The 25,465-nt window shown below is 44.6% G+C and overlaps 1 protein-coding gene across 3 annotated transcripts in view; it reads left to right on the top strand.

Moving 5' to 3' along the window:
- Window positions 1–8,696: 8,696 nt before the first annotated feature.
- Window positions 8,697–25,465, top strand: part of ophn1 (oligophrenin 1) — a 195,949-nt gene continuing 179,180 nt past the window's right edge. For all 3 annotated transcript variants that reach the window (XM_078412146.1, XM_078412147.1, XM_078412145.1), the window contains exon 1: window positions 8,697–9,254. In XM_078412146.1, coding sequence (XP_078268272.1) covers window positions 9,101–9,254 — 154 coding nt within the window. In that variant the 5' untranslated portion in view covers window positions 8,697–9,100. The remainder of the gene's footprint in view (window positions 9,255–25,465) is intronic.

Raw genomic sequence — 25,465 nt, 5'->3', positions numbered from 1 at the left:
AAAATAATTCCAATGCTTTACAAGTGGACTGAATTTTCTAGGAATAGATTATAAAAATATGCCAAAATAGGAGATAAGCACAATGAAGAATCCAAATATCAAGCAAACAAATTGATCCAACTTCAATCTTCTCTGAGATACTATAATTTAACATTAACCTCACTCATTAGATAATCTGGTTACAAATTATTCAACTCTCATCACTAAGAAACGACCAGCAATATCTTGGACAAAGAGAGGGTGCCAGACATTGTGTCTTGCTTCATTGAAACAGACGTTTGCTGCAGGAAATGCTATGTTTAAAGCATCTGTTGCAAAGTTATACCAAACCACCAAAACAACAGTGTAAAATAGAAAAACCACTGAGGGTTCTGGTTATATTTGATGCAATACTCTGGTTGAACACATATTCCATTTAAGGGGCAGTGTTGAAAGGTAATATAGAAACATAGAAAAATAGGTGCAGGAGCAGGCCATTCGGCACTTTGAGCCTGCATTGCCATCCAATATGATCATGGCTGATCATCTAAAATCAGTACCCCATTCCTGCTTTTTCCCCATATCACTTGATTCCTTTAGCCTTAAGAGCTAAATCTAGAAAACATTTCTTACAACACTGTCTGAGAGCCAGCAAAAGAATTGGACCACAAAATGACATGTAATGCAGGTCAACGTGAGTTCAAATAATTTTTAAGTACTATAGTTATTAAGAATCTCAAGCATCAAAGTAACCAGGTCATTGTCTATGAATGAATTGGGAATGATTTTGTTCATTTGAACGGTGCATAGCTACAGTGGTTTATGGGCGTCTTTGCAGAGAACGTCCTTTTCTCCAGAGATGCTGCCTGACCCACTAAACCTATTCCTTTTCTCCAGACACACTGCCTGACCTGCTGAACTTATTCCTTTTCTCCAGAGATGCTGCCTGACCCACTGAGTTACTGCAGCATTGTGTGTCTATGCCAACGTTTAAGAAACAGTCAGACAGTTACATGGATAGGACAGGTTTGGAGGGATATGGACCAAATGCGGGCAGGTGGGACTAGTGCAGCGGAGACATGTTGTCCGGTGTGGGCAAGTTGGGCCAAAGAGCCTGTTTCCATGCTGTATCACTCTATGACTCTATGAGTCTCTGACTCTAAACTAAACTAAACTATACTACCAGACGCATTTTGGGTTGTGAGCCTTTTTCAAACTGTTGGAATGGAATGGAAATACCTGGTAGAAAGGAGATAGGGGAAAGGGGTGTGGCAAAAACCCACAGGTGATAGGTGAATCCAGGAGGAGGTGATCATTATCTTTGTTCTAGCTTGCTGTGCACACTCTGGTTACCTTGGTTCCTGTTTTGCAACAGTGACAGCACTTGGAAATATACTTCACAGTCTGCAAGTTTATTTGAGACTGCTTGAAGTTGTGAAAGTACTCGAGGAATGCAAGATCTGTTTTCTTCCATTTGAGTGGAACTAATAGGGCAGCACATTTGGTAGAGCTGCTGCAACATGGCGCCAGAGACCTGGGTTTGATACCGACCTCGGGAGCTGTCTGTGTGGAGTTTGCTCTTTCTCTCTCCGTGGCTGTGTGGGTCTCCTCTGGCTGCTCCAGGTTCCTCTCACATCCCTAAGGTGTGCGGATTTGTATGTAATTTTCCATAGCTGTGTAAGGAGTGGATGCGGAAGTGGAATATCATAAAACTAGTGTGAATGGTGATCGATGATCAGCGTGGCATTGGTGGGCCAAAGGGCCTGTTTCCATGTTGCACGTTTCAATCAGTCAAATAATTAAAATACCATAGATACTGGAGACACAAAATGCTGGAGTAACTCAGCGGGACAGGCAGCATCTCTGGTGAGACCGCACCTGGAGTACTGTGTGCAGTTTTGGTCTCCAAATTTGAGGAAGGATATTCTTGCTATTGAGGGCGTGCAGCGTAAGTTTACTAGGTTACTTCCCGGAATGGCGGGACTATCATATGTTGAAAGACTATGTTAAAATACCATAGATACTGGAGACACAAAATGCTGGAGTAACTCAGCGGGACAGGCAGCATCTCTGGTGAGACCACACCTGGAGTACTGTGTGCAGTTTTGGTCTCCAAATTTGAGGAAGGATATTCTTGCTATTGAGGGCGTGCAGCGTAAGTTTACTAGGTTAATTCCCGGAATGGCGGGACTATCATATGTTGAAAGACTGGAGCGACTAGGCTTGTATACGCTGGAATTTAGAAGGATGAGAGGAGATCTTATCGAAACGTATAAGATTATTAAGGGGTTGGACACGTTAGAGGCAGGAAACATGTTCCCAATGTTGGGGGAGTCCAGAGCAAGGGGCCACAGTTTAAGAATAAGGGGTAGGCCATTTAGAACTGAGATGAGGAAAAACTTTTTCAGTCAGAGAGTTGTGAATCTGTGGAATTCTCTGCCTCAGAAGGCAGTGGAGGCCAATTCTCTGAATGCATTCAAGAGAGAGCTGGATAGAGCTCTTAAGGATAGCGGAGTCAGGGGGTATGGGGAGAAGGCAGGAACGGGGTACTGATTGAGAATGATCAGCCATGATCACATTGAATGGCGGTGCTGGCTCGAAGGGCCGAATGTCCTCCTCCTGCACCTATTGTCTATTGTCTATTGAATGGGTAACGCTCCCTTCTCTCCAGAGATGCCGCCTGACCCACTGAGTTACTCCAGCACTTTGTGTCTATCTTCGGTTTAAACCAACACCTGCAGGTCCTTCCTGCACAATTAAAATACCATTATGTATTCACTTAGGAGATGATCAAATATGAGCATATTTTGAAAGATGAATATTTTATTCAATATTAAATTAGTTAACTGTGAGCTGAAAAATGTTCCACATTCCTAGTTATCTGATTAAAAGTTTCTTCTCTGAAATCTCAAGGCTGTTTGATTAATGAGTTATAAAGGCAAAAGTATTAAGGAGGCTAGCTTATGAAAGTGGTGTCAGTAATTTACCAAGTATAGGAATTTAGTGCAAACAGGAAGCAGTGATACATAACTTAAATTTATTCACTAAAATAATCAGGGTAATTAATTAGAAGATCAAATTTTAACTTGGAATACTAACATATTAAAGTGAGCGTAATTACAATAAACTTACATTTGGTTTATGGAAATTATTACACATACAGAAGGAAGAACCCACAAAAAAAAATCCCATACAAATATGTACAAAATCATGAGAGGAATAGATCAGGTAGATGCACAGAGTCGTTTGCCCAGTGTAGGGGAATCTAGGACCAGAGGACATAAGTTCAAGGTGAAGGGGAAAAGATTTAATAGGTATCTGAGGGGTAACATTTTCACACAAAGGGTAGTTGGTGTATGGAACAAGCTGCCAGATGAGGTAGTTAAGGCTGGGACTATCCCAAAGTTTAAGAAACAGTTAGACAGGTACATGGACAGGACAGGTTTGGAGGGATATGGACCAAGCGCAGGCAGGTGGGTTTAGTGTAGCTGGGACATGTTGGCCGGTGTGGGCAAGATGGGCCGAAGGGCCTGTTTCCACACTCTATGACTCTATGACTAATGTGGATAATTTTCTGAGAAAAGTTATAGTGATTAATTTATCATTTAAATGTGATTAATTTATCATGTCGGAACTCCAGGAAAAATGAAGTGGCATGAATAATTACTGAAAGTGCCTCTGGTCACGCAAAATGCTACAACGTCTTTCTGTTTCTACTTTCATAAAGTTGAATAAAAATCAATGGGACCCACTGTCCTTTTGCTTTCAGACTAATTTCAAGACAAATTGCTGATATCTCCAATCTGACATAGGTCCGAGCGCAAAAAGACTAATTGTTTCCGAATTCCGGTGCATCTTACATAAAATGCAATGATTTATCATGGAAAGTAAAGTTTCCAAAGACATTGTGAGTAAGGTATTTGAAATCATAATAAGGAATATGTGAACATTAATACAGGCTGTGTTGATGCATCTAAGTAAAATAATAATAGCAAATAGCTTCAAAATAATATTAAGATTATGAGTAATACTAGTTAGTTTGATAATGATCTATTCAAATTAGTTTAATGTGTTTGTTCAAAGGGGATATAGTGCTTAGTAAATACAAAACCTGTGAAAACTTATTGAGTTGTGATTTATTATCATTCAGATCCGTGGATCTCTGCTTTTTTTTAAGCCAGCTTGTGGTATTCATAGCAAATTGCACATAGTCAGGGTTGGAATTCGTCAGTTTGTCATGGCATCTTACAATTGAATCAGGATACTTGTCCTTATTGGATTTCATTCATGTACTGGTAAAGCAGTGAGAACAGTGTTGATGGTGGCAAGACATTGCAATGAGTTATGGTTGTAGCTCAGTCAATCACCTAGCACACTCCACACCATGGACTCCATCTACACTTCATGCTGGCTTCCAAAAGCAGCCAACATCATCAAAAATAGACAGAAAATGCTGGAGTAACTTAGCGGGTCAGGCAGCATCTCTGGAGAACATGGATAGGTGACGTTTCACTGAGTGCTGGAGTAAGTTAGCGGGTCAGGCAGCATCTCCGGAGAATGTAGATAGGTGACGTTTCACAGAGTGCTGGAGTAACTTAGCGGGTCAGGCAGCATCTCTGGAGAACATGGATAGGTGATGTTTCACAGAGTGCTGGAGTAACTTAGCGGGTCAGGCAGCATCTCTGGAGAACATCGATAGGTGACGTTTCACAGAGTGCTGGAGTAACTCAGCGGGTCAGGCGGCATCTCTGGAGAACATCGATAGGTGTCGTTTCAGGTCGGGTCCCTTCTTCAGAGAGGAGGAGAACTTAGTAGAAATTAGTTGAGGAGATTTTGCAGTGGAGTAGTAAAATGTTCCTTGTGTCATTATAACCTGTCTCATCCCGGTCATCCCTTTTTCCCACTCCCATTGGGCAGAACACACAGAAGCCTGAAATCCCACCACCAGACTCAGGAAGAGTTTCTTCCCCTCTGTTATCAAGCTTCTGAACGGTCCTTCCATGGGCTAGGGTATTGTCTGATTCCCATTGCAGACATTGAATTTTGGTTCTAGAGCTGTTGCCCTACATTGCTGAGAACAACATTTTGCTCCACCTATTGTACTTCAGTTTGGCTTGTTTGTATTTATGCACAGTATTATCTAATTTAATTGGATAGCATGCAAAATAAAGTTTTTTCAATGTACCTGACAATATGTGGCAATTAAAAAATCTAAACCCAAATTTTAAAACCTCTATCCGTGTGGTCTATTAATTCCTTTCACTCTCTTACGTAATTCTAAATCAATTCACTTTTTTGACTGAAGTATTAACAATTATGGACAAACTGTTTAAAATAAATCAGCTTCTAGTACTCAGGATCAGAGAATTATTTACTTTAATAATCTCAAGCCACAAATTTCTTTCTGGTGTATTTACTGACTTTCGTAACTCTAATCATGAATCTAAATATGCTTAGTGCACTCAAGGAGAATAAACAAATATTAAAGAGAGTGGAATCAAGGCTCCAGACGAAAGCAAAACCATGCGTGAATCTGGTGTAGCATTAAGGCTTCTGAATATAAAAAGAAGTCATGTCGAAACTGCAGAAGACACTTCTTAACTAAAATGTAAAAACACTGCAGAGTTGAGTTTATTATATTCATTTTCAAGTGAACTCTGCTGGAGAAATGAAAGAGGTACCATGTGAAACAAAGCAGATAATATGTTGGATGAAATAATTTAATATGAGCATAGACTTTAAACAGAAATTAAAACTGTATGCTGGGGCATTGGGAATCAAGGAGAAATCCAATTAATATTTCAAAATAGATGTACAGTATAGGAATAAATAGTGAAAGACTTTCAATGGACAGTGAATTATTAACAGTGGAGGCATACATTTAGAATATTAACCAATAGTTATATTGCATCTTTAAAACTAAAAACAATTACAATCTATTTCACAGATGCATCACTAAGGACCAGGCCAGCAGTGATTCAACATATTTTCAGTGCAACTCAAATAGAATGGAGGTATAATGGTGACCATGCTGAATAAACACATTTCCAAATCTAGACACAAAGTGCTGGAGTAACTCAGCGGGTCAGGCAGCATGTCTGGAGAGATGGAATGGGTGGCATTTTGAGTTGAAGTCTGAAGAAGGGTCTCGTCCCGAAACGTCACCCATCCTTTTTCTCCAGAGATGCTGCCTGACCCACTGAGTTACTCCAGCACTTTGTGTCTATCTTCGGTAGAAACCAGCATCCTGCCTTCACATTCCCAAATGTATCAGTCCAGATCAAACGCGGGTGCCTGAACTGAACAAATCCAACAAAGAAGTAGAAAATGCCTAAAGGATGAAGTCTAAAAATTGTGGAGGCACATTGCAAATTGATGAGGAGGGGGGGGGTTGGAGAGATTGGGGGGTTTAGGCAGAGTGAGCGGAGGTGTTCAGCGAAACGATCACCGAGCCTGCACCTCCCCCGAGCTAACAATGATCTTTTCTACATTTTCCTTGAACTGCATCTCTTTTGATGTCTCGTTGTCACACCTTACCCTTCCTTATCTCTGTGTCTCCCTCTCCCCTGACTCTCAGTCAGAAGAAGGCTCTTGACCCAAGACGTCACTCATTCCTTCTACCCAGAGATGCTGGCTGTCCCGCTGAGTTACTCCAGCGTTTTGCCTCTATCTTCGGTGTAAACCAGCACCTGCAGTTCCTTCCTACACTTTACCACGGAGACATGTCCTGATGCATTACAAAGATGCAACATCGTCAGGGACTTCTTATCGAACAGATTTGCAGTTCATTATCAAATGGAAGGTTTTCTTCCATATATATTAGTGAGTGCCAGGACAATAATATTCTTAAACAGTTCAGATGAAGCAAAGAGATTGCTCTTGAATGTAAGAGGGAATTACAGAAACACTCGAAAGTAAAGTAACAAATGGGAAATGGAAGGGATGCGTGATGTTTAAGTCATTTCCTTTTCTGGTGGTTTTCCTGCTTCCATAATTAGTCGTGTGCAGCCTCGTCGCATTCTTCATTGTGTTCCGTGTATCGGAAGGGCTGCGTTTTCATCAGTTAGCATGACAAAGTGTACGCGTGTAATAAATCCGTGCCCACTCGAAATGTAGACAGATGGAGAATGTTAGCCGCGCAAACTTGAATTATTGATCAATATTCCTCAAAGTGGCATTGTGATTAATCCGGGGAGCACAAATATCTTTGAATTGACGGGCAATAAAGATCGCCTCCCTTTGGTCCGAACCAGTAAAAGGCATTCATTACTCATGAGTGGAGACACAAGTAAGGGGTAGGCCATTTAGAACTGAGATGAGGAAAAACTTTTTCAGTCAGAGAGTTGTGAATCTGTGGAATTCTCTGCCTCAGAAGACAGTGGAGGCCAATTCTCTGAATGCATTCAAGAGAGAGCTGGATAGAGCTCTTAAGGATAGCGGAGTCAGGGGGTATGGGGAGAAGGCAGGAAGGGGGTACTGATTGAGAATGATCAGCCATGATCACATTGAATGGCGGTGCTGGCTCGAAGGGCCTCCTGCACCTATTGTCTATTTTCTATTGTCTATTGTCAGCGCAGATATTGAAATCCCCAGTAAAAAAAAAAATGCTGGAGGAACTCAGCGGGTCAGGCAGCATCTGTGGAAGGAAATGGACAGGCAATGTTTCATCATGGACCATTCCTCAGTGTGCTTAAGCTCAGGGGTGACCATGCTTTTGCGGTTGCAGCTCCTAGACTGTGGAACAGCATCCCTCTCTCCATCAGAACTGCCCCCTCCATCGACTCCTTTAAGTCCAGGCTCAAAACCTATTTTTACTCCCGAGCGTTTGAGGCCCGCTGAGGGGGCGCTGTGAACTGTTTATGTATGTGCTGTTATGTTTGTGTGCCATTGTACGTTCGTTTCTTAGTACCTGAACTGATGTACAGCACTTTGGTCAAGGTGGGTTGTTTTTAAATGTGCTATACTAATAAAATTGACTTGACTTGAAACGTCGTCTATGCATTTCCCTCCACAGATGCTGCCTGACCCGCTGAGTCCTTCCAGCAGTTTGCTCTGCGCTCAAAGACACGTGTTCATTCAGAGTGGCCTGTCCCTTTAAAACACTGGTGGACTGGATTCACCCCGCCTGACTGCTCAAAACGTTAACCAGATCTGAAGCCCAATTAAAGAATGAATGACATATTTGTTTCACCAGATCTTTTGAGCCAGATTTCGGGAGTAATGCCGTAATAGAAACATAGAAAATAGGTGCAGGAGTAGGCCATTCGGCCCTTCGAGCCTGCACCACCATTCAATATGATCATGGCTGATCATCCAACTCAGTAACCTGTACCTGCCTTCTCTCCATACCCCCTGATCCCTTTAGCCACAAGGGCCACATCTAACTCCCTCTTAAATATAGCCAATGAACTGGCCTCAACTACCTTCTGTGGCAGAGAATTCCACAGACTCACCACTCTCTGTGTGAAGAAATGTTTTCTCATCTGGGTCCTAAAAGACTTCCCCCTTATCCTTAAGCTGTGTAATTGAGCAGGGCATGTTGCATCCCCTCCACCCCACCCCGGGCTCGCTGGATGTTACATTTGAAATTGGGTTGCAATTTCTCAGAAGGTGCAGATGAGGAGGGAACATCTGATGGCGTTGAACAGCCTGCGACGCCTTGTGCCCTCCCTTTCCTCCTTCTGCTCCTCCCTCTTGCTCTGACGGTGCCCATGGACTGCAAAAGCGCAGGGTGTCCCGGGCAGAGCGGGAGCGCTACTGTTACTAGTACTACTGCTGCCTCTGCAACGCCCACCACACTGGGACATTGACAGTGGAAGGGGACTGGCTTGGGTGCAGAATTAGCGCTGCGCTGTCACACAGGGGTTTCCATCGGTGGTACAGGCGGCCGGGGCAAGGGAGGGGAGGAGAGAGAGAGAGAGAGAGAAAGAGATACATCTGGCGACGTTTTGCAACAAACCATTGTATCCCTCGCACAGCTGATTCAGCCGCTGACAGAGCAGAGGCGGAGGCGAACGCGAGTTGCAATTGCAGAGGCGGGCAGGGCAGGGCAGGGCAGGGGAAGGGAAGCGGCTCGGAGACGGAGGAGGGGGGACCCCAGCCCCGTCAAGCCAGCCCAACCATGGGCCACCCGCCGCTGGAGTTCAGCGACTGCTCTCTCGACAGCCCCGACTTCAGGGAGCGCCTGAAATCCTACGAGCAGGAGCTGGAGAGGACGAACAAGTTCATCAAGGAAGTGATCAAAGACGGCAACTCGCTGATCAGTGCCATCAGGAGTAAGTATTTTACGGCGGGAGGGAGGGAGGGAGGACAGCCTTCCTTGGAACCAATGTTATTTTCCCCCCCTCGAGATATGGTGGGAGGAGAACCGCCCATCTGGACCAAGCAACGTGCAGAGAGGAGTTATATTTCTTGCAGTCGCCTTATTGCAGTTGCATTGCTGGTGTATTTGTGTTCGCTCGTCACAGCTGAAGTCTCAGCGAGGTCCAAGAGAGCTTGTTAAATCACTTTTGGTCTCGTTGGTGGGTAGAGTTGCTTGCAAGACATCTGACCAAAGGTGCCACTAGCCCTTTTCAATGTTTGTGGGATAAAAGGGCCCTGACCCGAAACGTCATCTATCCATGTCCTCCAGAGACTGGCTTAGTTACCTCCTCTTTTTGTAAACCAGCATCTGCAATTCCTTGTATCTACATGTAAGTTTTCCCCCTGTGCTTCAAGCTGCAAGCCGTCCACAGCCTGGTGCCAATCATGGGTAGACATGTGATATGGAGCAGGAACCCTGATGTTGCAGGGGGAGCTCGTTTGCAACATCTCTGTCAAATTGCAGCGAGGTTTGCAATTTGTATGAACACGTAGAAATGAGGAGCTGCAGATGCTGCTTTACAAAAACAGACGCAAAGTGCTGGGGTAACTCAGCAGCTCTGGGGAACACGGATAGGTGATATTTCGGGGTCAGGACCCTTCTTTATTCTGATTGTAGGTGAGGTGGGGTGGTGGAAAAGAAAGCTGGAAGAGAGGAGAGAAAGGACAAAGCGTGGCAGGTAAGGGAGGGGTGGACACAGGTCAGGGAGGGGTTGATAAGAAGATGGTTGAAACATATATGCCGGAGATGAAAGCAGGGGTGTGAGGCGGACAGATTGAAGAGTTACAAATTGTGAAGCCAGAGGAAAGGAATACAGAGGGAGGGGAGAAATAGATGTGAGTCCACGTGGGGTGCAGGGAGGGAGGTGGTAGATGAAAAGTGTGGGGGAGAAAGGATGGGTGGGTTCTTGGATGTTACCTAAAACTGGAGAATTCAATGTTCATACCATTGGGTTATGTACAGGGTATTAAATAATAGTCCATTACTGCGATGACCGTTGTGGTTTATCGTGCTAGCACAGCAACTTTTTCACCACAGTCAGGGAGGAAGGTCCAGGGCATTGAGGAAGTTGGAAATACAACCGCCAGTGACGGGGCGGGAGGGGATGTGCGATTAAAGTTTCCTGGGATTCCCTGAATGATGGTGCAGGAAGTGAAGATGATAGGGATGGAATCAGGACAGTGACTGGTGAGGCTGTGGAAGAATTTAAATTCATACATTACCTGTTAAATTATGAATAAGATTTCCAAATCTATTTTTTTTGCATCTCCAGTCAGAAATCTTAGTCCCTTTGAAACATAACAAATCAAGGAGATAGAGGGGTGACCTGCTCTGGGTGCTGTGTTCAGGGATTATTTCATTTGGCCAATGTTCTCAGTGAAATCATAAACCACGCATCCAGCCTCACTAGAAATATTGACACATGCTTCTACATAAAGCAGTCGTTGTTATCGAGGTGTTTTAAATCGTACTGACGAAGATGGCGGCACAAGAGACCACAGGGGTTGGAACCTTGAGCAAAAAACAAACTGCTGGAGGAACTCAATGGGTCATTAGGATCTGTGGATGTTTTGGGTCCAATCGAAAATGCATCTGTCCTTTTCCCTTTATAGATGCTGCCTGGCCCACTGACAAAGTGTATTTATTGCTGTGGATATTTTACTGCAATTCACAGGATGACACTTAAGGGACCCTAGTTTTGTTTAGAGCTACAGCATGGAAACAGTCCTTTGGCCCACCGAACGCCCGGACCACTAATCACCTGTTCTATGTTATCCCCCTCGTTATCCCACTTTTTTTTAATCCACTCCCTACATATACGAGGGGCAATTTACAGAGGGCCAATTATCCTACAAAACTACATGTCTTTGGGATGTGGGAGGAAAATGGAGCACCTGGAGGAAACCCAGAGAACGCACTAACTCCACACAGACTGCACCCGAGGTCAGGATCGAACCCGGGTCTCTGGCGCCGCGAGGCAGCAGCTCCACTGTGCCGCTTGAAATGGAAGTAGTAAGCTATCCAGCCCTTTGAGCTTCTCCTTTCTTGGAATCTCCACAGGCCTTGTCCTTTACCTTTGTCTGAAACAAAAACACAAAATGCTTTTTCTGAGCTGTATTGCCACAACAAAACATAGAAAAGTTCACCACAGGAACAGGCTCTTTGGCCCACAGTGTCCATGTTAAACAAGATGCCAAAACAAACCAATCTCATCTGTCTGCACATGAACCATATCTCTCTATGTTCTGCATATCCATGTGCCTATCTAAAAACCACTTAACTGTTACTATTATATCTGATTCTACCACCAGTGTGTTCCAGTCACCCTCCATTATATTAAAAAAACCCCTGCAAATCTTCTTTAAACGTTGCCCTTCTCACCTGAAAGCGATGCTCTCTAGTCTTTGACAATTCCATCCTGGGGCAAAACATGTTCTGATTGTCTACCACGTCTCTGATAATTTTCTATACTTCCATCAGGTCTCCCCTCAACCTCTGGCATTCCAGAAGAAACAATCCAAGTCTGTCCAAACTCTCCTCATAGCTAATAGCATCTAATCTAGGCAGCATTCGGGTGAACCTCTCCTGCACCTTTTACAAAACCTCCTCATCTGTCCTGTAATAGGGTGACCAGAACAGACCTTCTTGAAGGTATTTATTTCACAAAATGCTGGAGTAACTCAGCAGGTCAGGCAGCATCTCGGGAGAGAAGGAATGGGTGACGTTTCGGGTCGAGACCCTTCCTCGACTGAGCCTTCCTGACACAGACTGAGGAAGGGTCTCGACCCGAAACATCACCCATTCCTTCTCTCCTGAGATGCTGCCTGACCTGCTGAGTTACTCCAGCATTTTGTGAAATAAATACCTTCGATTTGTACCAGCATCTGCAGTTATTTTCTTACAGAACAGACCTTCTTGGTGTTTCCAGCACTTTCTGTTTGTCTTATTTCCAGTATGTGCATTTTTAGGATTTTCAGTTTACCCAGATGCCCATTTTGCTCATCTCTAAGTCTATTTTGGTCTTGAATATTCAGAATGACTGAGCTATCCACATCCTCCTGGGAGATAAAGATATCCATAATGCTGCACTGAACCTCTTTTTTGAATGCAGAAATTCTGTTCAGGATAAAAGGACGTGCCTTTAGAAAGGAGATAAGGAAGAATTTCTTTAGTCAGAGGGTGGTGAATCTGTGGAATTTATCTCAACCGACAGCTGTAGAGGCTGCCAATGGATATTTTTAAGGCAGAGATTGACAGATTCTTAATTAGTCAGGGTGTTAGGAGTTATGTGGAGAAGGCAGGACTATGGGGTTGAGAGGAAATGAATGAATGAATGTTTATTGGCCAAGTATGTGCATTTTCAAGGAATACAAGGAAAGATAGATCAGCCACGATTGAATGGTTGAGTCGACTTAATGGGTTGAATGGCCTAATTCTGCTCCTATAACCTATGACCGTATGGATTTATAAATAGATATCAGTTGTAGCTGATTCACATTTCAACAGTATTTGTTTCACAAAATGCTGGAGTAACTCAGCAGGTCCGGCAGCCTCTCAGGAGAGAAGGAATGGGTGATGTTTTGGGTCGAGACCCTTCCGAAACGTCACCTGTTCCTTCTCTCCTGAGATGCTGCCTGATCTGCTGAGTTACTCCAGCATTTTGTGAAATAAATACCTTCGATTTGTACCAGCATCTGCAGTTATTTTCTTACACATTTCGACGGTGCTTGGTGCAGTTCTGCTCTTGGTGTTAAATTTGTGGTGAATATCTATACCTGGCATTTTCTAATTGCCCCTCTTGTATCTGCAGCAGGACCTTGGGTTTACTGCTTACTGCTGCGGTGACCACGTTGCTCGTCATTCTGTGGCTGACAGGATGTGGAAATTGTGCTTGCACTTTGTGCTTAGCTTTATTCTTTGCCCACTGCTCTACATGAAAGGAGTTTGTGTGGCCTGTCAGTAAAGGTTCAAGTTTGTTTCTTGCTGCACTTATGGCAGACGGAGCTTTTTAATCCCCGTGCCAAGCACTCCAATTCATTATGTTGAAGGCCACATACAAACTGGAGGATTGGCACCTCGTAGTTTGTTTGGGTAGCTTACAAGCCAGTGGTAAGAAACATGAAACCCTCCAATTTTAAGTAATGTTCCCCATACCACCCCTGTTCCTCTGTGTTCCCATTTATTCTCCCACCTCCCACCTTCCACACCCTTAGTCAACCTACTCCTTTCCCCTCCTTTGCATCATCAGCCATCCCCGAGTTCCCCATTTCACTTTTATTCCCCCTTATTTTCCTCCACCCACTTTCCTTCCTCTGGCTTTACATTTCACTCTTCCACCTCTCCTTATCTGACACACATTTGTCTCATTTTCACCTTTTAGCCTTTGTCACTTACCCTTGTCACTTACCTTTATCACTTACCTTTGTCACTTACCTTGCCTTTTGCCAATCCCACCCCCCTCACTGTATCTACCTGTCACATGCCAGGCTTTGTCCTGCCCACACTTCTCTTTTCACCTTTCTCCCTCTTACTCGAAACCATCTGAAGAAGGGTTCCGACCTGAAACGTCCCCTGTTTATTCCTTCCCCAGATGCTACCTGACCTGATAGGTCCCTAACTGCATTTCACAGTGTAACCTGAGCTGGTTCATGTTTGTGTTCAGATTCTAGTAATGTTCTCAACATCTGGATATAGAACAAGGAATATCTTAAATAGTCACCTCTTTCTCTTGCTAACTCATCATTCTATACACTTAATTCTGCTTCATCCACTTGTACTACCAAGTCATTCAATTGATCCCACATTCTCAAGCGTCATATGTTTATTTGTCATATGCGTAAGCAACAATGAAATTCTCACTTGACCAGACCATGATAGTGCAAAACCAAAGTATACAGAGCAACCATATTAATGTAGAAAAATAGATGCAGGAGTAGGCCATTTGGCCCTTCGAGCCAGCACGAATACGATCATGGCTGATCATCTAAAATCAGTACCCCATTCCTGCTTTTTCCCCATATCCATTGATTCATTTAGCCCTAAGAGCTACATCTAATTCTCTCTTGAAAACATCCAGTGAATTGGCCTCCACTTTCTTCTATGGCAGAGAATTCCACAAATTTACAACACTCTGTTGGGAAAAAAAATCCTTATCTCAGTCCGAAATGGCCTACCCCTTATTCTTAAACTGTGACCCCTGGTTCTGGACTTCCCCCAACATTGGGCACATTTTTCCTGCATCTAGCCTGTCCAATCACTTAAGAATTTTATATGTTTCTATAAGATCCCCTCTCATCCTTCTAAATTCCAGTGAATACAAGCCCAGTCGACCCATTCTTTCATCATATGTCAGTCCCGCCATCCCGGGAATTAACCTGGACTGAACTCCCTCAATAGCAATAATGTCCTTCCTCAAATTAAGAGACCAAAATTGCACACAGTACTCCAGGTGCGGTCTCACCAGGGCACACCCAGGTCTGGTCTCGTTGCACCTCCCCTTTTCCTAATCTGACACCATTCAGATAATAATCTGTCTTCCTGTTCTTGCCACCAAAGTGGACAACCTCACATTTATCCACATTATACTGCATCTGCCATGCATCTGCCCACCCACCCAACCTAACCAAGTCACCCTGCAGCCTCATAGCATCCTCCTCGCAGCTCACACTGCCACCCAGCTTTATGTCATCGGCAAACTTGGAGATGTCACATTTAATTCCCTCATCTAAATCGTTAATATATATTGTAAATAACTGAAGTCCCTGCACCGAGCCCTAGTAGCATGTTGATGGATTTAAGAGAGAGTTAGATAGAGCTCTAGGGGCTAGTGGAATCAAGGGATATGGGGAGAAGGCAGGCACGGGTTATTGATTGGGGATGATCAGCCATGATCACAATGAATGACGGTGCTGGCTCGAAGGGCCGAATGGCCTCCTGCACCCTATTTTCTGTTTCTGTTTTTACCCATTATCGCTATGAAAATGCAGCGAAAGAAGAAATTGAGAATAGAGTTTGACTCTATGGCCTCTTGAGAACGTGTTTGATCATTCAGTACCATTGTGATCGATCCTATCCCGTGGTCACTTTCCAAACTGATATTATTACATGATTCTGAGTGCCTTTAAAAAAAAATCGATTTCAATCTAAATATAGACAATGATAGTGCAGTCTCAGACTCCCAGGGTAGTGTGTTGCAAAGGCTTACAACCTGGTAAGAAGAAATCTCTCCTCATCCCAGTGCTAGTTGGCTGAAATTTTATCCAAAATCTTTATAGGTTTTAGAAATACAGAGCGGAAGCAGGCCCTTCGGCCCACCTAGTCCGCGCCGACCAACGACAGCACCCGTAGTTAGGATCAAACCTGGCTCTCTGGCGCTGTAAGGCAGCGACTCCACTGCTCCACCACTGTGCTGCTCCTATTTCTCTCCTCTTCAAACTGAGGAAAGAGCCTTTCAGCTCCTCCCTTTCAGAATTTGATTGCTTTCATTGGATCATCTTTAGTTCTTAATTACAGTGTTTTAAAGGTGCATTTTGATCATTCCTCATACCCCAACCTGCCGTTCCTCCATATTGTGTTTTGCTACTGACATTGTGCTAGGTGCGGTGATTTGGAACTAATCAGACACCTGACGCTGGGCCATCGGCACCACGATATGAATTTCACCCCAATCTAACCTCTTGGTCAAGTGTAACCCTCCATTTCTGCACTCCAGTCGGGGGAGTAATCCAAGTTCAACAAAGCACGTGGCAGAAGGAGGATGTAAAAAATGCAGAGCCAAACCTGTGAAATCTCCTCATAACAGTTAAACTGTAGAAGCAGAACGCAACAGAAGGAATTAAACAATCCCATACTGTTGCAGGTGTGGGTGAGTTGTAGAAGTGACCCAAAATGCTGGAGTAACTCAGCAGGTCAAGCAGCACCTCTGGAGAACATGAATAGGTAACATTTCAGGTCGGGGGGCCTTTTTCAGTCCCAACCTGAAACTTCACCTATCCATGTTCTCCAGAGAGGCTGCCTAACTTGCTGAGTTACTCTAGCATTTTGTCTCCATTTGTGTAAACCAGCATCTTTGTTTCTGTAGTGAATTGGCTCCAGATCCAGGTGTGCCTCAATCTTACCTGTGCCCATAATCTTAACAATGTGGAACATTATCTAGCAAAGACAGGTGAAATCTCTAGCAACTAATAACTGCCCAATCACCTTCAAAATAATGGAAGGTAATTTTTACAGTGTTATCAAGCAGCACTTATTGACTAATGATAAAAGCAGAAGTGATGGAGGAACTCTGCGGGTCAGGAATCATCAGCTGACCCGCTGGGTTCCTCCAGCACATTGTGCTTTGCTCAGGATTCTAGCATCTGCTGTTCCTTGTGTCTCAACTAATTCATTAATGATCTTCTCACTGTATAGTGTGAGTTCTGGCAGATCTACTTGGCTCCTGATGTCAAAGCAGTCTCGGACTTGACAGTGAATATGTTTGACATTAAACCATATGTGTGGCGTCAAGGAGCCTTGGTGAAATTGGTGCCAAAAGTGATCTTGGGGAAAACTCTCCAGTGACGAGATTGTATCTTGCTGAAAGGAAGGTGGTTGTTCGGTGGCACTGTGGCGCAGCGGTAGAGTTGCTGCCTTACAATGCCAGAGACCCGGGTTCGATCCTGACTACGGGTTCTGTCTCGGAGTTTGTACATTATTCCTGTGACCCCCATTGGCTTTCCCCGGGTGCAACGGTTTCCTCCCACACTCCCAAGATGTACAGGTTTGTAGATTAATTGGCTTCTGTAAATTGTAAATTCTCACCTAGTGTGTAAGATGGACAGGGTGATCACTGGTCAGCACGTACTCGGTGGGCCGAAGGGCCTGTTCCTGCGCTGTGTCTCTAATGTCTAAAACGTGAAGTAAATTGTCTCCGCTCCCAGAAGGTTCCGGCATGAATTCCACAGAGCGTTGTCACAGGCTCCACTATCTTCAACCACTTCATCCAGTCACCTTTCTTCCATCATAAGGCCACAAGCAGATGGCAGTTTTTGATTTATCCAATGTTAAGTGGTGTTTGCAAGTATTTAGACGTTGGGATGGTGTTCGCCAACATGTCGGAAGGGGCTGATGTGAGCCAAGTAATAGTTGTACCGCACATGGGCCTGGGGATGATCACTTCCAACTGTTTAACTGCTTTACATTTCAAGGTCAACTACAGTGCGGTGTTTCCACCACACCAAGCCCACCTCTTCCATTAATACCCTTGGAGGCATCATTGGTCAATAACTCAACTGGAACCTACTGTTGGTACAAGAGTAGGATAGGGTTGGACAACTGAAGGCACAAGGCTCACATCTGGAGGTCTCATTCTTTCAAACCTCTGCATGGCATTCATCAGGAACGTGATGGAACATCGACCCCATTCACATCAAAGCCTGCTCAATTGCCACCTTGCCCATTCATTCCCTCTGCTACAGTGTCTGTCATACTGCATGGAACAGGCCCTTCGGCCCAATTCAGTGGTTCAATGGTTGCCTTATTGTCATGTGTACCAGTACAGTAACATTCTTTTTTTGCATACATCTCAGCAAGACTATCCCTGTACATAAGCACCCCCCCCCTCCGTTTAGCACAGAACAGCCCACTGAGTCCATATGCAAGAGGAACCACCTTGGTGCAACCTCACAGTCCCAGTTGCAGCTGGCCACAAAGGCCCATTGCAGCCGTTGTCTCCATCCGTTCATCCCTTTCCTCGCCTGGCCCTCTTCAGCCCTTGTTACCCGGGGGGGGGGGGGGGGGGGGGGGTGCGCCTCCTGCAGCCAACCTCGAGGGTGCAGAAGTTAAGAATCCCCTAGTTCTTCTCACCAGGACATTTGCCGCTGTCGCCGCCTCCCTCCACTTCCTCTCCGACTCACGGTCCATGGGGCGAATAGAGGCTGGGCTCGGCGGCAGCAGCCTTTATGGGCTGGTTCTCGGTACCGCGGCAATGAGCCAGGCCTGTTGTCAGGCATGACCGACACCCGTTGGAAAGTGACCTGCTGTCTGCAGGTGGTGCAACTCATCCGAACTCTCCAAGATGCCTATCAAAGCTATTGTCATTTGCCCGTGTTTGACCCGTATTCCTGTCAGCCTTTCCCATCCATGTGGTTGTCTATGGATAGGGTCCGTCTACAAAATCCAATGCTCACCTAGGCTTCTTTGGCAGAACCATCTGAACCTGTGACCTCTACCTCATTGAAAGGAGAAGTGGATGCATGAGAATCCTATAGGTTCTCTAAGTTGAATGTTGTCCTGACAATCATAAATTGCCTTGCTTTTGGTTTCACTGAGTCTCAAAAATGGAATTCCCCACCCAATAGCAATGGGACTTTCTTTATATCAGATGGACTGCAGTGTTTAAAGTGGCAGCCTACCACAACCTTGAGTCCATTTAATGGTGATCAGAAAAAAGAGTTTGGAAAAGACCCTATGATTTTTGACACAAAATGCTGGAGTAACTCAGCGGGTCAGGCAGCATCTCAGGAGAGAAGGAATGGCTGACACTTTGGGTCAAGACCCTTCTTCAGATTTTCCTACATACTGATTTTTGATGTTCTGCATTGATGTATCTCTGTTGATGAAATGGATTCGCTGAGGGTTTAACACAGATAACATCATCATCAGTGTATTAGGATTATGTTCTTCCTTTTACGTGTGATATCTACCAAAAAATATGCCAGAGAAATCAGCAGGTCAGGCAGGCAGCGTGTGTTGGGAGAGATTGGATTTCAGTTTAATGGTCTTTCTAACCTGTGCTTATGATTTACAAGGATGTTGCCAGGGCTAGATGGTCTAAGCTACAGGGAGAGGTTGTGTAGGCTGGGACTCTATTCCTTGGAGCACAGGAAGATGAGGAGTGATCTGAGAGATGTGTACATAATCATGAGAGGAATAGATCGGATAAATACACAGTCTCTTGCCCAGAGTAGGTGAATCGAGGACCAGAGGACATCGGTTTAAGGTAAAGGGGAAAAGTTTTAATAGGAATCTGAGGAGTAACTTTTTCACACAAAGCATGGTGGGTATGGAACAAGCTGCCAGGTTAGAGAGGTACACGGATAGGATAGGTTTGGAGGGATATGGACCAAACATGGGCAGGTGGGATTCTTGTAGCTGGGACATGTTGGTTGGTGTGGGCAAGGTTCCCCACTCTATATAATCAAATATTTTAATTTGCGTAGAAGGTGAGGGGATGAAGAGAACAAAGGCAGTGTGATAATAGACAATAGGTGCAGGAGGAGGCCATTCGGCCCTTTGAGCCAGCACCGCCATTCAATATGATCATGGCTGATCATTCTCAATCAGTACCCCGTTCCTGCCTTCTCCCCATACCCCCCTGACTCCGCTATCCTTAAGAGCTCTATCTAGCTCTATCCAGCTCTCTCTTGATTTTGGTTTCACTGAGTCTCAAAAATGGAATTCCCCACCCAATAGCAATGGGACTTTCTTTATATCAGATGGACTGCAGTGTTTAAAGTGGCAGCCTACCACAACCTTGAGTCCATTTAATGGTGATCAGAAAAAAGAGTTTGGAAAAGAACCTATGATTTTTGAGACAAAGTGCACGAGAGGCTGGAGAGACTGACACAAATGGTGATAGATAGAGGGGGAAGAATGTTGATTGAAAGTGGTTCAGTGTGGCAGCTGTTCTGGGTGAATGAGAGTGATAGTGTGGGGACCCAGTGTGGATGAAGGAGGGAGTTTTGAACCTCTCAATATTCAAGGAAGAAGTGAAGGGCCTTCAAACCATCCTTTGGTGTGAGTGGAGGTGTACAGGGATTTGATGTCCATGGTGAAAATGAGCCAATAATGATGAGGAAAACAAAATGGCAGGGGTGCTTTGGGCATCCCTGATATAAGTGGGAAGAGAAGGGTAGAATGGAGAGAGAGATGGATCAAGGCTGGAAGGAATCTCTGTGTGACAAGATGAGTGTGAAACGATGGGTTTACAGTACAATACAATATATTTCCAACATCAGTGTGGTGTAGATAGACACTGAAGTAACTCAGCAGGACAGGCAGCATCTCTGGAGAGTGGGAATGGGTGACGTTTCAGGTCGAGACCCTTCTTCAGACTGGTTAGGGATAAGGGAAATGAGAGATATAGATGGTGATGTGGAGAGATAAAGAACAATGAAAGAAAGATATGCAAAAAAGTAACGATGATAAAGGATACAGGCCATTGTTAGCTGTTTGTAGGGTGAAAACGAGAAGCTAGTGCGACTTGGGTGGGGGAGGGATAGAGAGAGAGGGAATGCCGGGGCTGCCTGAAGTGAGAGAAATCAATATTCATACCACTGGGCTGTAAGCTGCCCAAGCGAAATACGAGATGCTGTTCTTCCAATTTGCATTTAGCTTCACTCTGACAATGGAGGAGACCAAGGACAGATAGGTCTGTGTAGGAATGGGAATGGGAATTAGTGTCTGGCAACCGGGAGATCAGGCAGGTTCAGGCGGGCTGAGCGAAGGTGTTGTAAATGCACTGACTGATGTAGTGTTGCCTATCCAGACGGGGCAGGTCCATGACGTCAGCTATGGAAATTGCAAAATTGCTGCTGTTGGCATTAGTGTGACTGGGGTCAGTGAAGGAAGCAATTCCAGATTCAGGGACAGTTTCTTCCCAGCTGTTATCAGGCAACTGAACCATCCTACCACCAACTACAGAGCGGTTCTGTCCTACATCTACCTCACGAGTCCCTTGGACTATCTTTAATCGAACTTTACTAGACTTGCTCTAAACATTATTCCACTTGTATATGTACACTGCGGATGCCTTGATTTTTAATCGTACAGTATTTTTGCTGACCCGGCTTTGAAATGTACTTTGGTGCAAGTGACAACAAATTAAACTAAACAATTAAGTCATAGATCCCACTCCTGGATCTGATCCTGTCATACTTATTGAAAGTAAGGTGAAAAACAGAACACAGAACAATGTAGTTTGTGTCAGTCACCTAATGCATGTCACAGAAACAGAATGGCGTCCAATCTCCGGGCCCTACTTTCTCTTCATAAATAGTATTTTGCTAAATACTCTTCCACAAAGACAATGCCCCTTTAATAGAAGTTGTCAAGTCTGTGACCTGTGAGAATGCCTGAAACCTCCCACAGACAGCTCCCGACAAAGATGTTCTGTCCCAGTGATTAGAGACATAATGAACCCAGAAGAGATGGGAGTGGGTTGAGATAAAGGCAGACAGACTTCCACATTCTTAACACTGGTTTCTGAAGCCTGTGGCAACTGCTGTATCAGACAGTCCATTATATCAGCGGTCATGTGAACTGAAGTGTAACTGACTAGTGTGGAGGGAACTTTACATCCCAACGAAACGTTGAACTATTTTGGGTTGGTAATGAGGAACTTTGCTGTAATCTTTGTCAGGGTTCTGGGGTTGAGTATTCGGAACTACCCTAGGCCCTGACTCATTTGGAGAACCAATCCTTTCAGAAAGTGAACTTCTTTGATTAATAATTTCACCGTTGCAGCTCGTGTTTATAAAAGTTGCTGTGTTGGTTGAACGTGTTTAGGGTACAAATGGATTGGTGTTGATGTAGAGGGTGCAACACAGCAAGAGGATGCTTGGTCAGTCCAATCCATATTATATAGTTATTTAGTCAACAAATAGTAGCTTAGAAAATTTGCCATGTTCCCAACAATCATCAATTTCCACGGAGGTGCAGTAGAAAGCATCTTGTCCGGATGCATCACAGCCTAGTTTGGGAACAACTCCATCCAAGATTACAAGAAATTGCAGAGAATTGTGGACCAAAGCCAGGCCATCACACAAACCAGCCTCCTTTCCGTTGAATCCATCCACACTCAACGCTGCTTCAGCAAGGCCAGCGACAAACTCAAGGACCAGTCTCACGCTGGCCATTCCCTCTTCTCCCCTCTCCCATCAGGCGAGAGGTAGAAGTTTGAAAACACACACCTCCAGATTCAGGAATGGTTTCTTCCCATCTGTTATCAGGCAACTTGAATGGTCCTCTTATCAGCTAGAGTGTAGTTCTGACTTCCCATCTACGTATGGTGAAGCAGCGGTAGAGTTGCTGCCTTACAACGCCAGAGACCCAGGTTCGATCCTGACTATGGGTCCTGTTTGTACGTTCTCCCCATGACGTGTGTGGGTTTTCTCTAGAATCTCCATTTTCCTCCCACACTACAAAGACATACAAGTTTGTAGGATAATTGGTTTGGTATAATTGTGATTGTCCCCAATGTGTGTAGGATAGAGTAAGTGTGCGTGGATTGCTGGTCGGCATGGACTCGGTGGGCCGAAGGGCCTGTTTCCGCATTCTATCTCTAAACTAAACTAAAGTTTTTCTCTTTTTAGAGGTGCCAGTTTAAAAGTACTGTCGCAAGAAAGCACTGTTCCTGATTGCTTTTTACGTTCTTGAATGTTTTTTTTCCTTTACCTCCCTCCTTACTACCTAATCGAACATAGAAAACCGCAGCACAGGATCGAGCCCTTCGGCCCACAATACCTGTGTTGGACATGATGCTAATTCAAACTAATCTCATCTGCCTCCAAGTGATCATATCCCACCATTCCTTGCACATCCATGTGAATATGAACGCGGACACAAAGAACTGCAGAAGGTGGCTTACAAAAAAAAGAGGTAAAGTGCTGGAGTAACTTGGCGAGCCAAGCCGAATCTCAGGAGAACACGGATACTCCAGCACTTTGTCTATTTTTGAATGTAAATGCTGATTTCATTCTGTTGGTCTTCAGTTCCCAGGCTCAAGTCTGTGTTCACTGTTCCCTGTGTCTTGCATTTAATTCCAGTTGTCAACTAGTCTTCTATTTACTAATCTTTATATTTACCCTTTTATTTTCAAATTCCAATGCGATTCTTCATTCAGATGTTTATCACTCCACCATATCTAGCCTCTGGCTTAGACACAAATTGCTGGAGTAACTCAGTGGGACAGGTGGGATAGCCTCTGGCTTATCTCATAATGGAACTATTCAATCTTTGGTGGCTGTTATCAAAGTCTATAAGCATTGGATATGTTAACCTTTTTTCCCCTTCCCACACACGCCTCTTTTTAAGGATGCCAGGGTGACCTCTTTAGCTAGACACATGAGTTTGTGAATACTGTAATCTTCAGCAAAAAGGTGGTGGAGGAGCTCAGCAGGTCAGGCAGCATTTGTGGAGAGAATGGCCAGGTGACATTTCACGTCAGCACGGTGGCGTAGCGGTGGAGTTGCAGCCTCACAGCACCAGAGACCCGGGTTCGATCCTGACTACGGGTGCTGTCTGTACAGAGTTTGTACGTTCTCCCTGTGACAGCGTGGGTTTTCGCTGGAATCTCCCGTTTCCTCCCACACTCCAGACATACAGGTTTGTAGGTTAATTGGCTTTGGTGTAAATTGTCCCTAGTTTGTAGGATAGTGCTAGTGTACAGGGATCGCTGGATGGTGTGGACTCGATGGGCTGAAGGGCCTGTTTCTGTACTGTATCTCTAAATTAAACTACACTAAACTGAAAATCCTTCTTCAAACTTCTTCAGATGCTGGCTGACCGCTTGAGTTCCTTCAACGTTTTGGTTTTAGTCTTTGTTGATGGCTTTATTCTGCTCAAAGTAAACTGGTTTGTCAGCTTTGATATGGTTGAGATTTGTTTGACAAAATGGTCTCTCTACTGACAGGTATCTTCCAATCTCAGTCCAATGCAGGTTCTCAACCTAAAACCACTGGCAATTCCTTCCCCTCACAGAAGCTACTCAACCTGCCGAATTCCCCCAACAGTTTGTGTTTTATTTTGGGTTCAAGCATCTACAGTCTCCTGAACTCAGTACTAATTGTTTTATGCGTAGGAAGGAACTGCAGATGCTGGTTGAAATTGAAGGTAGACACAAAATGCTGGAATAACTCAGCGGGACAGGCAGCATCTCTGGAGAGAAGGAATGGGTGATGTTTTGGGTGGAGACCCATCTTCAGACTGATGTCAGGGGAGTGGGCGGGACAGAGATAGAATGTAGTCGGAGACAATAAGACTGGTGGGAGAACTGGGAAGGGGAGGGGGTGAGGAGAGCGGGAAAGCAAGGGCTATTTGAAGTTAGAAGCCTCATCTATAATGGACGAGGGGAACCTCCGTTTCCTAAATAATGAGGACATCTTCGATGATCTAGTATGGAAATTCTCATCCTGGATGCAGATAAGGCGTAGACGGAGGAATTGGGAGTAGGGCATAGAGTCTTTTAACAGGAAGCAGGGTGGGAAGAAGTGTAGTCTAGATAGCTATGGGAGTCAATAGGTTTGTAGTAGAAATCTAGAAGGATGAGAGGGGATCTTATAGAGACGAATAAAATTATAAAAGGACTGGACAAGCTAGATGCAGGAAAAATGTTCCCAATGTTGGGGGAGTCCAGAACCAGGGGCCACAGTCTAAGAATAAAGGGGAAGCCATTTAAAACTGAAGAAACTTTATCACCCAGAGAGTTGTGAATTTATGGAATTTACTGCCACAGAAGGCAGTGGAGGTCAATACACTGGATGAATTTAAAAGAGAATTAGATATAGCTCAAGGGATATGGGGAGAAGGCAGGCACGGGTTACTGATTGTGGATGATCAGCCATGATCACAATGAATGGCGGTGCTGGCTCGAAGAGCCAAATGGCCTACTCCAGCACCTATTTTCTATGTTTCTATGTTGGTCAATAGTCTGTCTCCTGTGGTAGAGATGGTGAGATCCAGAAAATGTAGGGAAATGTCAGAGATAGTTCAAGTGAATTTGAGTGCAGGATGAAATTAGTCCTGACGTTGATGAAATCAGTGAGTTCTGAATGGGTGCAGGAGGTAGCACCAATGCAGTCGTCAATGTAGCGGAGGTAGAGTTTGGGGATAGGGCCAGTGTACGCCTAGAACGGTGATTGTTCGACATACCCTACAAAGAGCCAGGCATAGTTGGGCCCATGCGAGTGCCCATAGCTACGCCTTGGATTTGGAGGAAGTGGGAGGAGTCGAAGGAGAAGTTGTTAAGGGTAAGGACCAGCTCTGCTAGGCGGAGGAGAGTATTAGTAGCTGGTTCTGTGGTCGAGGAAGAAACGGAGGGCTTTTAGACCTTCATGATGGGGGATGGAGGTGTACAGTGACTGGACT

Source organism: Rhinoraja longicauda, chromosome 15 (assembly GCF_053455715.1).
Source record: "Rhinoraja longicauda isolate Sanriku21f chromosome 15, sRhiLon1.1, whole genome shotgun sequence".
NCBI classification, from domain to species: domain Eukaryota; kingdom Metazoa; phylum Chordata; class Chondrichthyes; order Rajiformes; family Arhynchobatidae; genus Rhinoraja; species Rhinoraja longicauda.
This window is presented reverse-complemented; position numbering and strand designations above follow the sequence as displayed.